The sequence below is a fragment of the Bos javanicus genome, chromosome 14 (genome assembly GCF_032452875.1).
Source record: "Bos javanicus breed banteng chromosome 14, ARS-OSU_banteng_1.0, whole genome shotgun sequence".
Lineage (NCBI taxonomy): Eukaryota > Metazoa > Chordata > Mammalia > Artiodactyla > Bovidae > Bos > Bos javanicus.
In genome coordinates, this window is record NC_083881.1 from 51,274,777 (window position 1) to 51,288,628 (window position 13,852).

At 35.9% G+C, this 13,852-nt stretch overlaps 1 protein-coding gene across 1 annotated transcript in view; it reads left to right on the forward strand.

The window, feature by feature from the left end:
- The window catches only part of CSMD3 (CUB and Sushi multiple domains 3), a 1,469,335-nt gene that overhangs the window by 316,517 nt on the left and 1,138,966 nt on the right, over positions 1-13,852 (forward strand). The window contains exon 4 of the mRNA XM_061439111.1: positions 9,092-9,286. Within this exon, the coding sequence (XP_061295095.1) occupies positions 9,092-9,286 (195 nt within the window). The remainder of the gene's footprint in view (positions 1-9,091; positions 9,287-13,852) is intronic.

The following is a 13,852-nucleotide window of genomic DNA, read 5'->3' on the forward strand; positions in this document are numbered from 1 at the left end:
CTGTGGTATGACCAGCAGCTTAGGATTTATTCTCATGATTAGAAACTGGCTTTTTTCAGTTAATATGTTTGCATAAGAAAACCGTTTTGAATGACACAACTATGTAATTTTACCCATACAAGTTGGTGCCAATGTGTTTCTTTGCTTATTATGATACACGTTTAATTCATGATATGCCTTCTACTCTTTTCTATTGCACCTGTTGCCATCTACTGTTTTGTGTCTAAACATTACTCTTATAAACTCTGTGATGATCATCTTTTATATTTTTCTATCAAAAGAGATAACTCAATTGATTGAACAATTCTTTGTTTGCTTGCCAAATTACCACACAGTGTACCAAGTTCTTGATACACAAAGATGAATTAGAGCCCCTGTTTCAAGATGTTAATAGGCAAATGTGTAAAGAAGTAAATTCTATTTGATTATATCTACTGAAATAAAAGTCCATGGGCACATGATAAATAGAATGACTGATTCAAAATATTCACAAAATGTTTAGTCAAACCAGAGTCTCCAATGAATTCTCAAAGACCATTTATGTCCGATGTGAGTGAAATGGCTCAGTATCTGTGATAAAAGAACATCTTGTACTACAAAAAAAAGTTTTAAAAAATGTATTAGTTAAGTGCTTGGTAGTCTCAGGATGAGAGGTACTAAGGTGGTTAAACTTGATGTTACAGTCTTCTAAATTATTTTTAATCACCTGGAAAATAAAACCCTGAGATTAATTTTCTGTAAGAAGTATAAACAACATGATTTTACTTCCCTTAGTAGATATAATTTCACAATGTTTTAAAGCATTGTTAATTGATCTCAGCAGGATCATGCTTCATCTTTTTGACTGAACAACTATGCAATTGTATAGTCATGGTATCCATTATTTTTTCATTTGATTTTTATGCCAGTTTTCAAGGTCAGGTTTTCTTCTCGATTTTTTGCTAAGTATCTTGCCTTTCACAAGTACCCATGTGTTCCTAGCAAATGGGGATTTATTTTTTTAGAACCAAGTTTGTTTTAATGTGTTTGTTAGTATAAATCACTCATCTTTTTCTAAATTACTTGGCAGTTTTACTGAATTTCTCCAAGAAAAATATGATTCTGTTCTTTTATAGTTCTTTATATATACTCTCAGGATTTAAATTGTCTTTTTAACGTTTTATTCTTTAACTTATTGGGATCATGTTAGGCTGCAATACAGGGAAGATCTTTCTATAAGCACTGTACCTTATATGGTGCTTGATATGATACCAACCAAGAGATGAAAGAATGAATGAGTCAGTGACATTTTGTAAATATTGTTATACAAATCTACTGAAAGTTGAGATTCTTGATTGCATGCACAGTCATGGTCAACTCTTTGTGACCCCCATGGACTGCAACTTGCCAGGTTCCTCTGTCTATGGGACTTTTTAGGCAAGAATACTGGAGTGGGTTGCTATTTCCTCCTCCAGGGAACTTCCCCACCCAGGGATCAAACCTGTGTCTCCTGAGTTGCCTTTACTGCTGTGCCATGGGGAAGCCAGGAGTTGAGATTACACCTTGAATAATTAGCATTTAATGATGTTGACTGAAAACCATGCATAACGTAAAAGTTGAGAATTATGTTTTATTTGCCATACATACTGAGGACTTAAGCCAGAGAGAGAATCTCTCAGATAGCTCTGAGGGACTGTTCTGATGAGGTAAGGGAAGAGCCACTATACATAGAAGTTTTTGCAAAAAAAAAAAAACCCTCAAAAACAGAAAACCAAAATCCTATAACAATGGGTAGTTGGAACACAAAAATATTGCTATTATAAAAAAACTAGACATCTCAAATTAATGAACTTAGCACTTTTCTATGTGTAGAAAAATGCAAAGATGTAGACTCAACAAAATCATTCCTTTAATTTGTACCTTAACAGGTACAAAGGGTCTTAACTTGAACCTTACCTTAATCATAATAGGTGCGAAGGGTCAATTTCCTTTATTTCTCCATCCTCAGTTGCCTAAAGGTGTACAACTGGGTGTGGATGCAGTGGCTCATGGCTTGATGGCTGCAACATCCTTTGTTTACTGATATGGCAAGTGACATTTTTGTCCACAGTGAAGTCATGACCCTACCTTTAGTAGATCATAACTTAATCACACCTAACTAAGATGTCTCAAATGCAAAATTGATTGTAATAATAGTAAAGTTGCAGTTTGTTGAGCTAATAATAACAACTACCATGTACTGAGTGCTCGCTCAGCATATAAATGACATATATATATATATATATATATAAATATAATTTTATGTAATCTTATCAACAGCCCTTTAAAGTTGATACTCCCCAATCCAAATAGTATACATACATTATTTTGGCTGTTATTCTTTTTTAAAATTAATTTTGGTGATCCTATTTAACACAGTTTTTCATATTAAATTGAATTAGTATAAGTAAACTCACACTGTACATATCATACATAATATGAAAATCTCTGCTCATATATACATTTAGGGATTCCAATTATTTACTCTCAGTTTTTCTCTCTGGAAGTACTTATAGTATCTCTCTCACAGTAACATTTAATGATGGAGAAGTTCTCTTTTCTATTCATGACATATGCATGTTATATAGATTCACTGCTGTTGCTGCTTAGTCACTGTCATGTCTGACTCCTTGTGACCCCATGGACTGTGGCCCACCAGGCTCTGTTCACAGGATTTTCCAGATAGGAATGTGGAGTTGATTGCCATTTCCTTCTCCAGTATATTCACTATAAATCTGTTTTTTGGCCAACCCTTTTGGAATACTTTTATACAAATTTAGTTTCAACCTTATCACAGTCATAGAACTATCTTCACTATATTTTTAAATCTAATAACTATTAGAGTTCTTTGATTCTTATACTTTAAATTTTGAATATGCTTGATAATTCTCATATTTTTCCCCCTCTAGCTCCCTAAAGATTTTGGCACCAGAGACTGGTTTTGTGAAAGACAAAGTTTCCATTGACTGGGGTGGAGGAAGAGATGGTTCAGGGAGTAATGCAAGCGATGGGGAGTGGTAGATGAAGCTTTGCTCAGTAGCCCTCTGCTCACCTCCTGCTGTGTTCAGGAGGTGAACACACCTGGTTCCTAACAGACTGGTATCAGACTGCAGCCCAGGAGTTGGGGATCCCTGCTCTAGCTAAGTCTTTATCCTGTTTTTAAAACTTATGTCATACATCAACATGCATCCACCATGGGTATACACCAATACAATATTGTAAAAAAAATAAAATAAAAAATAATATAAAAAAGAAAAAAAAAACTTATGTCATAATCTAGACTAATTAAACTTTCTCAATTATATACTTTTATTTAAGCCTGTATGTTTCTTTTATCCCAACTACCTACCTGCTAAGTTGCTGAATTCAACTGTTTGTGACCCCAAGAACTGCAGGCTTCTCTGTCCATGGGGATTCTCCAGGCAAGAATACTGGAGTGGGTTGCCTTCCCCTCTTCCAGGGGATCCTCCCAACCCAAGAATCAAATGCAGGTCTCCTGCACTGCAGGTGGATTCTTTATTGTCTAAGCCACCAGGGAAGCCCAGAAATACTGGAGTGGGTAGCCTAAACCTTCTCCAGGGGATCTTTCTGACCCAGGAATCAAAATGGGGTCTTGGTTATCCCAATTACTACATTATAATTAATATTCTGTAGTCATTTATTTTGTTGGTTAGCATCATTTATTAACTCTATGAAGGAAGAGCCATGTCTGTCATTTGCAAAACTAAGAGAAGGGGGTGCTAGAGTATGAGGCAGTTATGTAGCATCACCAACTTAATAGACATGATTTTGAGGAAACTCCAGGAGATAGTGAATGACAAAGGAGCCTGGTGTGCTGTAGTCCATGGGGTTACAAAGAGCTGGACACAACTGAGCGATTGAACAACAGTCCCCCAAACATTGCCCATGACAACTGCTTAATAAACATTTGTGGAATGAACATCACTTTTCATTGGGTAACAGCATGTACTTGTGCAATGATCTAAGTCTTTTAATTTAGAGACATACCCAAGTCTAAAACTTACTAGTTGTGTGGCCTTGGGAAAGTTACTTGATTCCCAATTTCCCTTTCTGTACAATGAGGGAAATTATATATGATGCTAGGTATTTTGTGAGGAAAGTTATGACCAACCTAGACAGCATATTAAAAAGCAGAGACATTACCAACAAAGATCTGTCTAGTCAAAGCTATGGTTTTTCCAGTAGTTATGTATGGATTTGACAGTTGGACTATAAAGAAAGCTGAGTGCCGAAGAATTGATGCTTTTGAACTGTGGTGTTGGAGAAGACTCTTGAGAGTCCCTTGGACTGCAAGGAGATCCAACCAGTCCATCTTAAAGGAGATCAGTCCTGGGTGTTCATTGGAAGGACTGATGTTGAAGCTGAAACTCCAATATTTTGGCCACCTAATGCGAAGAGCTGACTCATTGGAAAAGACCCTGATGCTGGGAAAGATTGAGGGCAGGAGGAGAAGGGGACGACAGAGGGTGAGATGGTTGGATGGCATCACTGACTCAATGGACATAGGTTTGGGTGGACTCCAGCAGTTGGTGATGGATAGGGAGGCCTGGCATGCTGCAGTTCATGGGGTCGCAAAGAGTCTGACATGACTGAGCAACTGAACTGAACTGAAGGTGTGAAAATGAATGCTGAAATCAGAATATGGTTCAGAGTTGGTTTCAATGACTGAGGATATTAGATTCCTCAAACTGTTGATTTTTAGAAAGCAGGGAATGCGGTGTTTTTTACACTGGTACATATCATAGAGCATTGTTAATGGTAAACCTCAAGAGCTTCTGATGAATAAATTAATTAAATTAATTGTCACTTCAGTTCAGTTCAGTTGCTCAGTCGTGTGCGACTCCTTGCGACCCCATGAATCGCAGCATGCCAGGCCTCCCTGTCCATCGAGTCAGTGATGCCATCCAGCCATCTCATCCTCTGTTGTCCCCTTTCCCTCCTGCCCACAATCCCTCCCAGCATCAGATTACTTTGCAACGTGTATTACTGAGCTACCTCTCCATGTATATCTTCGTTTTCTCTTGAAATTCAAACTCTTGATTGCTGGTAGAAGCAGTGTTTAAAAATTAGTCTATCTTAGCTAGTTTTACAACTCTTATAGTAATGACAAAAAGCTAATTTTATGTAAAAGTTCATATTGCAACACTATTTAGAAAAATCAAGAATAAAACATGAATGTTTAATCAGAATATAGCATTTTTATTTTTTAATATAAATTTATTTTAATTGGAGGTTAATTACTTTACAATATAAATTTATTTATTTTAATTGGAGGTTAATTATTTTACAATATTGTATTGGTTTTGCCATACATCAACATGAATCCGCTATAGGTATCCCATGGACAGAGGACCCTGATGGGCTACATAGCATTGGGTTGCAGAGTTGGAGAGTAGCCCACCATTTTAAAAAATGCTATATATATACAGAATATATATATATATTCCAGGCAAGAATACTGGTGTGGGTTGCCATTTCCTACTCCAGGGAATCTTCTGGATCAAACCACATCTGTCTCACTACATCTCCTGTATTGACAGATAGATTCTTTACCACTGTCACTATCTGGGAAGCATATAATTCTTCCAGCTAATAACATATATTTCTTGGCTCTGTGTTTTAAAATGGACATAAACAGCATAGAGAGAGGAGTCCCAAATTAAAGGGTTGGGAGGGGACAAAAAATAGAAACCATGAGCAATGGCTATACAATTGGGATCTATTAAACCTGAATGTGAAAGTTCTTAATAATGTGTTCATGAATTCCTCAATGTACAGAAGATGACGGGTAGGTTATTTTTAATGAAGGTCAAAGAACAAGGGCAAACAATAGCAGCAGTTTCCTGAAGAGGAGAACCAGATATATTTTGGATTTTTTTCTTTTAGCTTAATTTTGAAACAGCCTAAATTATTATCTGTCTTTTGTTTTCAATATAATTCAGCCACAAGGCAAGAGGTAAGATTAGGTAATCTTTAAAACTCGAATCAGTGTTATTATGCATTCAGTGATTCACTTCATATGTTTTCTTTTTGCTTTAGTACTTTTTTTCTGTGTAATATTTATTTGTTCATGTAAATAAAAGTTAAATTTGAGCATAGCAACTATTTAGACACTTTTTCTTTTCCTCCTTTCATTTCTACACCTGAAGCTTCTTGTGAAATAATTTGGAAACTCCTTTTTCCCTAGATGTAAAAGTTCATGATAATTGAAGTCCTGACCTCAATTATTTCTTGAGGGGTGAGAGGGAAGGAATAGATTTATTCTAAAAACACAAGTGGTAATTTCATTAAAATTATTTCCTTTTTCTTTACTATATTCAAGGGATTGAATTCTTAACTCATTTCATCAAAACTTATTAACCTCCCCTCTCTTGCAGCAAACAGCTCATCTATTAATCAACTAAATTTTCTTAAAAATTAACTATTCCAAAATAAATTGTTCATTTCAAAAATATTTTGTAAAGAATGACTGAAAATTTACAGGAAATAAATGCGTTAAACTTTACTGAAAATGAACTATAGAATTTGCCTTTATGAAATGGTAAAGTGAAATATTAAAAATCCTTAACCATGGTTACAGATACTTAAAATATTTTGCAAATAGTAGTTTATAATGTATAATTAAATGCTAAGGTAGCTTAATGAATTACCTGTTATTTATAGAAACCATTGATATTTAATTAATAATAGTCAAGTTCTTTACATTTCTAGGCTTGAGAACTTTAAATAATTGCTTTAAACTGAAAGTATATACTTTATTTCTAATGTATATAAGGAAAGTTCTATGAATCTTCAATACTTCTTTCACTGATTGACCTCATTTGAAATTCATCACTGATTTTTTTCTTTTTAGTACCACTGAAAAATTAAACAAATAAAAAATTTTGTTCACTTAAGAAATACTCTCAAAAGTACCATGTGCATATTATGGGTAAAAATATAAAATTTCAACTTTGTTTACTGCACTAATTATCCATAAATGATTATTGATTTTATACAGTTGCTACTACATTTTATAAAGTGTTTTTTATTTTGGTATTTTTACTTAATATTTTTATTGATAAATCCCATGGATGGAGGAGCCTGGTAGGCTGCGGTCCATGGGGTCGCTAAGAGTCGGGCACGACTGAGCGACTTCACTTTCACTTTTCACTTTCATGCATTAGAGAAGAAAATGGCAACCCACTCCAGTATTCTTGCCTGGAGAATCCCAGGGACGGAGGAGCGTGGTGGGCTGTCGTCTACGGGGTCGCACAGAGTCGGACACGACTGAAGCGACTTAGCAGCAGCAGCAGCAGCATTATAATGGTTTATAATTATTTGATTTAACGTAAAGTGATATCATCCACTTTACTAACTGAACAAATAGGATGAATATCAGGTTTAATTGGAAATATACTTTATTTTTGCATTGCAGTGTCTTTTTTAGCTTTTTATTTTGCAATAATTTTAGACTTACAGGTAAATTATGAAAATAGTACAGGGCTCCCATATACATACTCTTATCCAGCTTTCCTTAATATTAGTTAATTAATTACCTAGTTAATTACAATTTGTATAATACTTTTAACTAAATCAAAGTTAACTTTACTCAAACTGGAATATCTTTTAGTCCATTTATTCCTTACTATTTGTATTTCTGTTGATCATGATTTATAGTATAAATGTAAATAATCTAGTAGAAAATTTAGGAAATACTATTCTCCCCTAACTTCATTAAATTCCATAACTTCTTCTACTTCTATAAAACGTTTCTATTTTTTCTCTTAAAGTGAAAATGTATTTTTCTCTGGAATGAATATTTTTTTAAAATCTCTTATATTTGTATACTTGTATACTTTAAGCATAAACTAATAAAATAACAAAGTAACAGATGAATATCAGTCAGTTTCCAGATATTTTGCATATTGATCTACTTAAAACTCACAACTGTATGCACTTGTTATGATAATTCTCATTATATTCTCAAGGTTAAACACATATTAGAGCTTAAATTCTAGTCCAGTGTCTTGAATTTCACCAATATGTCATTTAAGTGAAAAAATGTTTGCACCCAAAATGTATATAAATATTTTCAGATGAATGTTCATGGTTTAAGGTTAAGTAGAAGCATCAAGGCAATGGCACCCCACTCCAGTACTCTTGCCTGGAAAATCCCATGGATGGAGGAGCCTGGAAGGCTGCAGTCCGTGGGGTCCCTGAGGTCGGACACGACTGAGCAACTTCACTTTCACTTTTCACTTTCATGCATTGGGGAAGGAAACGGCAACCCACTCCAGTGTTCTTGCCTGGAGAATCCCAGGGACGGGGGAGCCTGGTGGGCTGCCGTCTATGGGGTCGCACAGAGTCGGACACGACTGAAGCGACTTAGCAGCAGCAGCAGCAGCAGCAGCAGAAGCATCAAAGTAATGGAGAGTGTATTGATGAAACTTGATTTTTATATTACTATGTTAGTAGAATATAACATTGAAAAAGCCACACAAATGATATTGCTCTTTTTAATTGTCTGTGAAATGTGATTTATTTGTTGTTTAGTTGCTCAGTTTTGTCTGACTCTTTGTGACCCCATGGACTGTAACCCACCAGGCTCCTCTGTCCATGGGATTTCCCAGGCAAGAATATTGGAGTGGGTTGCTATTTCCTTCTCCAGGCGATCTTCCTGACTCAGGGCTAAAACCTGATTGTAAAATATGAGTAATAAATATTAATTTTAAAAATTGCTACAAAAATAATATAAAATATCTAAACCGAAGGATAGAACCCAGGTGTAAAATATGAATAATAAATCCTAATTTAAACAATTGTTACAAACTTAATAACAAATATCTAAATTTTTCTAGCATGAAGATAGGCATGTAATACCTATTCAGTAAAATTTTGGTCCTTTTCCATACTTCTCTGTTGATGTAATTGAAATAGAGGACATTTCCATTATTTTGTAAATCTTCTTAAAAGGAGAAAGGACATCTGTATCTACATGTAATTTTATAAATCTAAAACATAAAAATATGTATTAAAATAACTGTAAACTCCTCTTCCTTCTATTCTGTAGAATTGCAGAGTAGCTCTTGTGGAAATCCAGGAGTTCCACCCAAAGGTGTGTTATATGGTACAAGATTTGATGTTGGAGACAAGATCCGCTACAGCTGTGTAACTGGGTATATCCTCGATGGCCACCCTCAACTCACCTGTATAGCCAATTCAGTCAATACAGCCTCATGGGATTTTCCTGTTCCTATCTGTAGAGGTAAAGAAAAAATAATGCTTATCTTTATGTTGACTGAGTATTGCTTTGCCATAATGAAAATATTTTAAAAATGAGTGATATATATTTGCAAAAGGTATTTAGTGCTTGTTTCTTTTATAAAATCTGAGGCTTAGAAAAAAATAAGCACTTACAGTATATGACAGATTAAAGAAAATACTTGAAAACATTACTTGTGAAATAAGACAGTGCATTACATCATATATGTATGTATTTATGCATACATTGTGTATACATGTCAATATTTATATTAGAAAAACATACAGAGTTTATGATGCATAGAACTTTAGACTGTCAGTCATAACTTTGTTTTCATTTTGAAATATTAACTGAATTTATTAATCTTTTAAAGATTTCTGATAGGTAAATTAGCTTGTGAATGTGTAAAATTAAGAATGCTGTATAATTTATTATTAATAATGATAAGGATCACTTGTATTATGGGAAAGCATAGTGATATACTAATGAGAACAAAGATTCAAAGTACATAACCTAGAAGACAGACATAGTCAACTTTAGTGGAATTTGTGCATGAATTTTGTTGTGGTTGTTCGACTATTTGTGACCCCATGGACTGCAGCACACCAGGCTCTTCCATCATCCACTACTGTCCAAAGTTTGCTCAAACTCATGTTCAGTGACGCTATATAATAATCTTATCCTCTGCTGCTCCCTTCTCCTTTTGCCTTCAATTTTTCCCAGCATTGGGATATTTTCCATTGAGTTGGCTCTTCACATCAGGTGCCCAAAGTATTGGAGCTTCAACTTCAGCATCAGTCCTTCCAATGCATATTCAGGGTTGATTTCATTTAGGTTGGACTGGTTTGATTTCCTCACAGTCCAAGGGAACTCTTAAGAGTCTTCTCCAGCACCACAATTCAAAAGCATCAATTCTTTGGTGTTCAGCATTCTTTATGGCCCAATTCTCACATCTGTACATAACTACTGGAAAAACCATAGCTTTGACTATATGGACCTTTCTCTGCAACATGATGTCTCTGCTTTTTATATTCTGATTTGCAGCAGTGATTTTCACCATTCTGTCTTCCAAGTAACTTACCGTATTTTCCTACTCAGTTATTCTACTGTTGAATCCTTCTAGTATATTGCTAATCTCTGTTTGTTTGTTCTTTAGTTCTTCTCAGTTCAGTTCAGTTCAGTGGCTCAGTCACGTCTGACTCTCTGCTCCCCTATGGACTATAGCACACCAGGCTTGCCTGTTCATCACCAACTTCCCAGAATTTGCTCAAACTCATGTCCATCAAGTCGGTCATGCCATTCAACCATCTAATGATGCCAAAGTCCATCATTAGTTCTTCTTGGTCTTTGCTAATTATTTCTTGCATCTTCTCCATTCTCTTCCAAAATCCTGGACCATCTTATCTGTCATTATTCAGAATTCTTTTTTCTGGAAGGTTTCCTATCTCCACTTCATTCCATTGTCTTTCTGGGAATTTATCTTGTTCCTTCATCTGGGACATAATACTATTCTTTTCATTTTAGTTAACTTTCTGTTATTGTGGTATTCATTTTGGAGGTTGCTGTCTCTGCTTTTTAATATGTTATCCTGTCTAGGTTTGTCTTAGCTTTCCTTCTAGGGAGCAAGCATATATTAATTTCATGGCTGTAGTCACCATCCATAGTGATTTTGGAGTCCGGGGAAGTAAGTTCTGTCACTGCTTCCACTTTTTCCCCTTCTATTTGCCATGAAGTTATGGGAAAGGATGCCATGATTTTAGTTTTTTTAATGTTGGGTTTAAACCAGCTTTTTTCACTCTTTTCTTTCACCCTTATCAAGAGGCTTTTTAGTTCCTCTTCACTTTCTGTTATTAGAGTGGTATCATTGTTTCTGTTCTTTATTGTGCCCATCCTTGCATGAAATGTTCCCTTAATGCCTCCAATTTTCTATAAAAGATCTGTAGTCTTTCTCATCTGTTGTTTTCCTCTATTTTTTTGCATTGTTCATTTTAAAAAGCCTTCTTATCTCTCCTTCTATTCTCTGAATCTCTGCATTCAGTTGGATATATCTTTCCCTTTCTCCCCTGCATGCTGCTTGTCTTCTTAACTCAGCTATTTGTAAAGCCTCCTCAGACAACCACTTTGCCTTTTTGCATTTCTTTTTCTTTCAGATATTTTTGGTTACTACCTACTGTATAATGTTACAAATCTCCATCCATAGTCCTTCGGATACTTTGTCTACCAGATCTAATCCCTTAAATCTATTCATCACCTCCAGTGTATAATCATAAGGGATTTGATTTAGGTAACACCTGAATGGTTTAGTGGTTTTTTTCTACTTCTTTCAATTTAAACCTGAATTTTGAAATAAGGAGCTCATGATCTGAGAAACAGTCATTCTAGGTATTGTTTCTACTGACTCTATAGAGTTTCTCCTTCTTCAACTATAAAGTACCTAATCAATCTGATTTCAGTTTTGACCATCTGGTGACATCCATGTGTAGACTCATCTCTTGGGTTGTTGGAAATGAGTCTTTGCTATGACCAGTGTGTTCTCTTAACAAAACTCTGTTAGCTTTTGCCCTGCTTCATTTTGTACTCTAAGACCAAACTTGCCTGTTATTCTGGTATCACTTGCATTCCTACTTTTGCAACCCAACCAGAAATTCTTTGGAAAAATCATAATCTCCAATCCTTCTTCCATTTTTTGAACAGGTTTTGTTCTTGTTGAGTTTTATAAGTGCTCCTTTATATTTTGGATTAGTTCAGTTCAGTTGCTCAGTCATGTCTGACTCTTTGTGACCCCATGAATCACAGCACGCCAGGCCTCCCTGTCCAACACAAACTCCCGGAGTCCTCCCAAACCCATGTCCATTGAGTCGATGATGCCATTCAAACATCTCAACCTCTGTCGTCCCCTTCTCCTCCTGCCCTCAATCCTTCCCAGCATCAGGGTCTTTTCCAATGAGTCAGCTCTTCGCATCAGGTGGCCAAAGTATTGGAGTTTCAGCTTCAACATCAGTCTTTCCAATGAACACCCAGGATTGATCTCCTTTAGGATGGACTGGTTGGATCTCCTTGCAGTCCAAGGGACTCTCAAGAGTCTTCTCCAACACCACAGTTCAAAAGCATCAATTCTTCAGCACTCAGCTTTCTTTATAGTCCAACTGTTACATCCATACATGACCACTGGAAAAACCATAACCTTGACTAGATGGACCGTTGTTGGTAAAGTGATGTCTCTACTTTTTAATATGCTCTCTGGGTTGATCATAACTTTCCTTCCAAGGAGAAAGTGTCTTTTAATTTCATGGCTGCAGGCACCATCTGCAGTGATTTTGAAACTCAGAAAAATAGAGTCAGCCACTGTTTCCACTGTTTCCCCATCTATTTGCCATGAAGTGATGGGACTGGATGCCATGATCTTAGTTTTCTGAATGTTGAGCTTTAAGCCAACTTTTCCACTCTCCTCTTCCATTTTCATCAAGAGGCTCTTTAGTTCTTCTTCGCTTTCTGCCATGAGGGTGGTGTTATCTGCATATCTGAGGTTACTGATATTTCTCCTGGCAATCTTGATTCCAGCTTGTGCTTCTTCCAGCCCAGCGTGTCTCATGATGTACTCTGCATATAAGTTAAATAAGCAGGGTGACAGTATACAGCCTTGAGGTACTCCTTTTCCTATTTGGAACCTGTTGTTCCATGTCCAGTTCTAACTGTTGCTTCCTGACCTGCATACAGATTTCTCAGGAGGCAGATCAGGTGGTCTGGTATTCCCATCTCTTTCAGAATTTTCCACAGTTTATTGTGATCCACACAGTCAAAGGCTTTGGCATAGTCAATAAAACAGAAATAGATGTTTTTCTGGAATTCTCTTGCTTTTGCAATGATCTGGCGGATATTGGCAATTTGATCTCTGGTTCCTCTGCCTTTTCTAAAACCAGCTTGAACATCAGAAAGTTCACGGTTCACGTATTGCTGAAACCTGGCTTGGAGAATTTTAAGCATTACTTTACTAGTGTGTGAGATGAGTGCAGTTGTGCCGTAGTTTGAGCATTCTTTGGCATTGCCCTTCTTTGGAATGAAAACTGACCTTTTCCAGTCTTGTGCCCACTTCTGAGTTTCCCAAATTTGCTGGCATATTGAGTGCAGCACTTTTGCAGCATCATCTTTCAGGATTTGAAATAGCTCAACTGGAATTCTATCACCTCCACTAGCTTTGTTCGTAGTGTTGTTTTGGATAGTAAGCCCTTGTTTAATGTAGGGTTTGCAAGTGTCTTCTCCCATTCCATTAGGTGGTATTTTCATTTTGTTAGTCGTTTCCTTTGCTGTTCAGAAGCATTTTAGTTTGATGTAGCCCCATTTGTTTATTTTTGCCTTTGTTTCTCTTTTCTTGGAGACATATCCAGATAGATATTGCTAAGATCGATAACAAATTGTCTATACTGTCCATGCTTTTTTCTAGTCCTTTTATAGTTTTGAGTCTGTAATCTACTTTGAGTTGATGATTATAAATGGCAAAAAATAGTGGTCTGATTTTATTATTTTTCATTTGGCTATTCAGTTTTCACAGTGCCTTTCATTGAATACTAT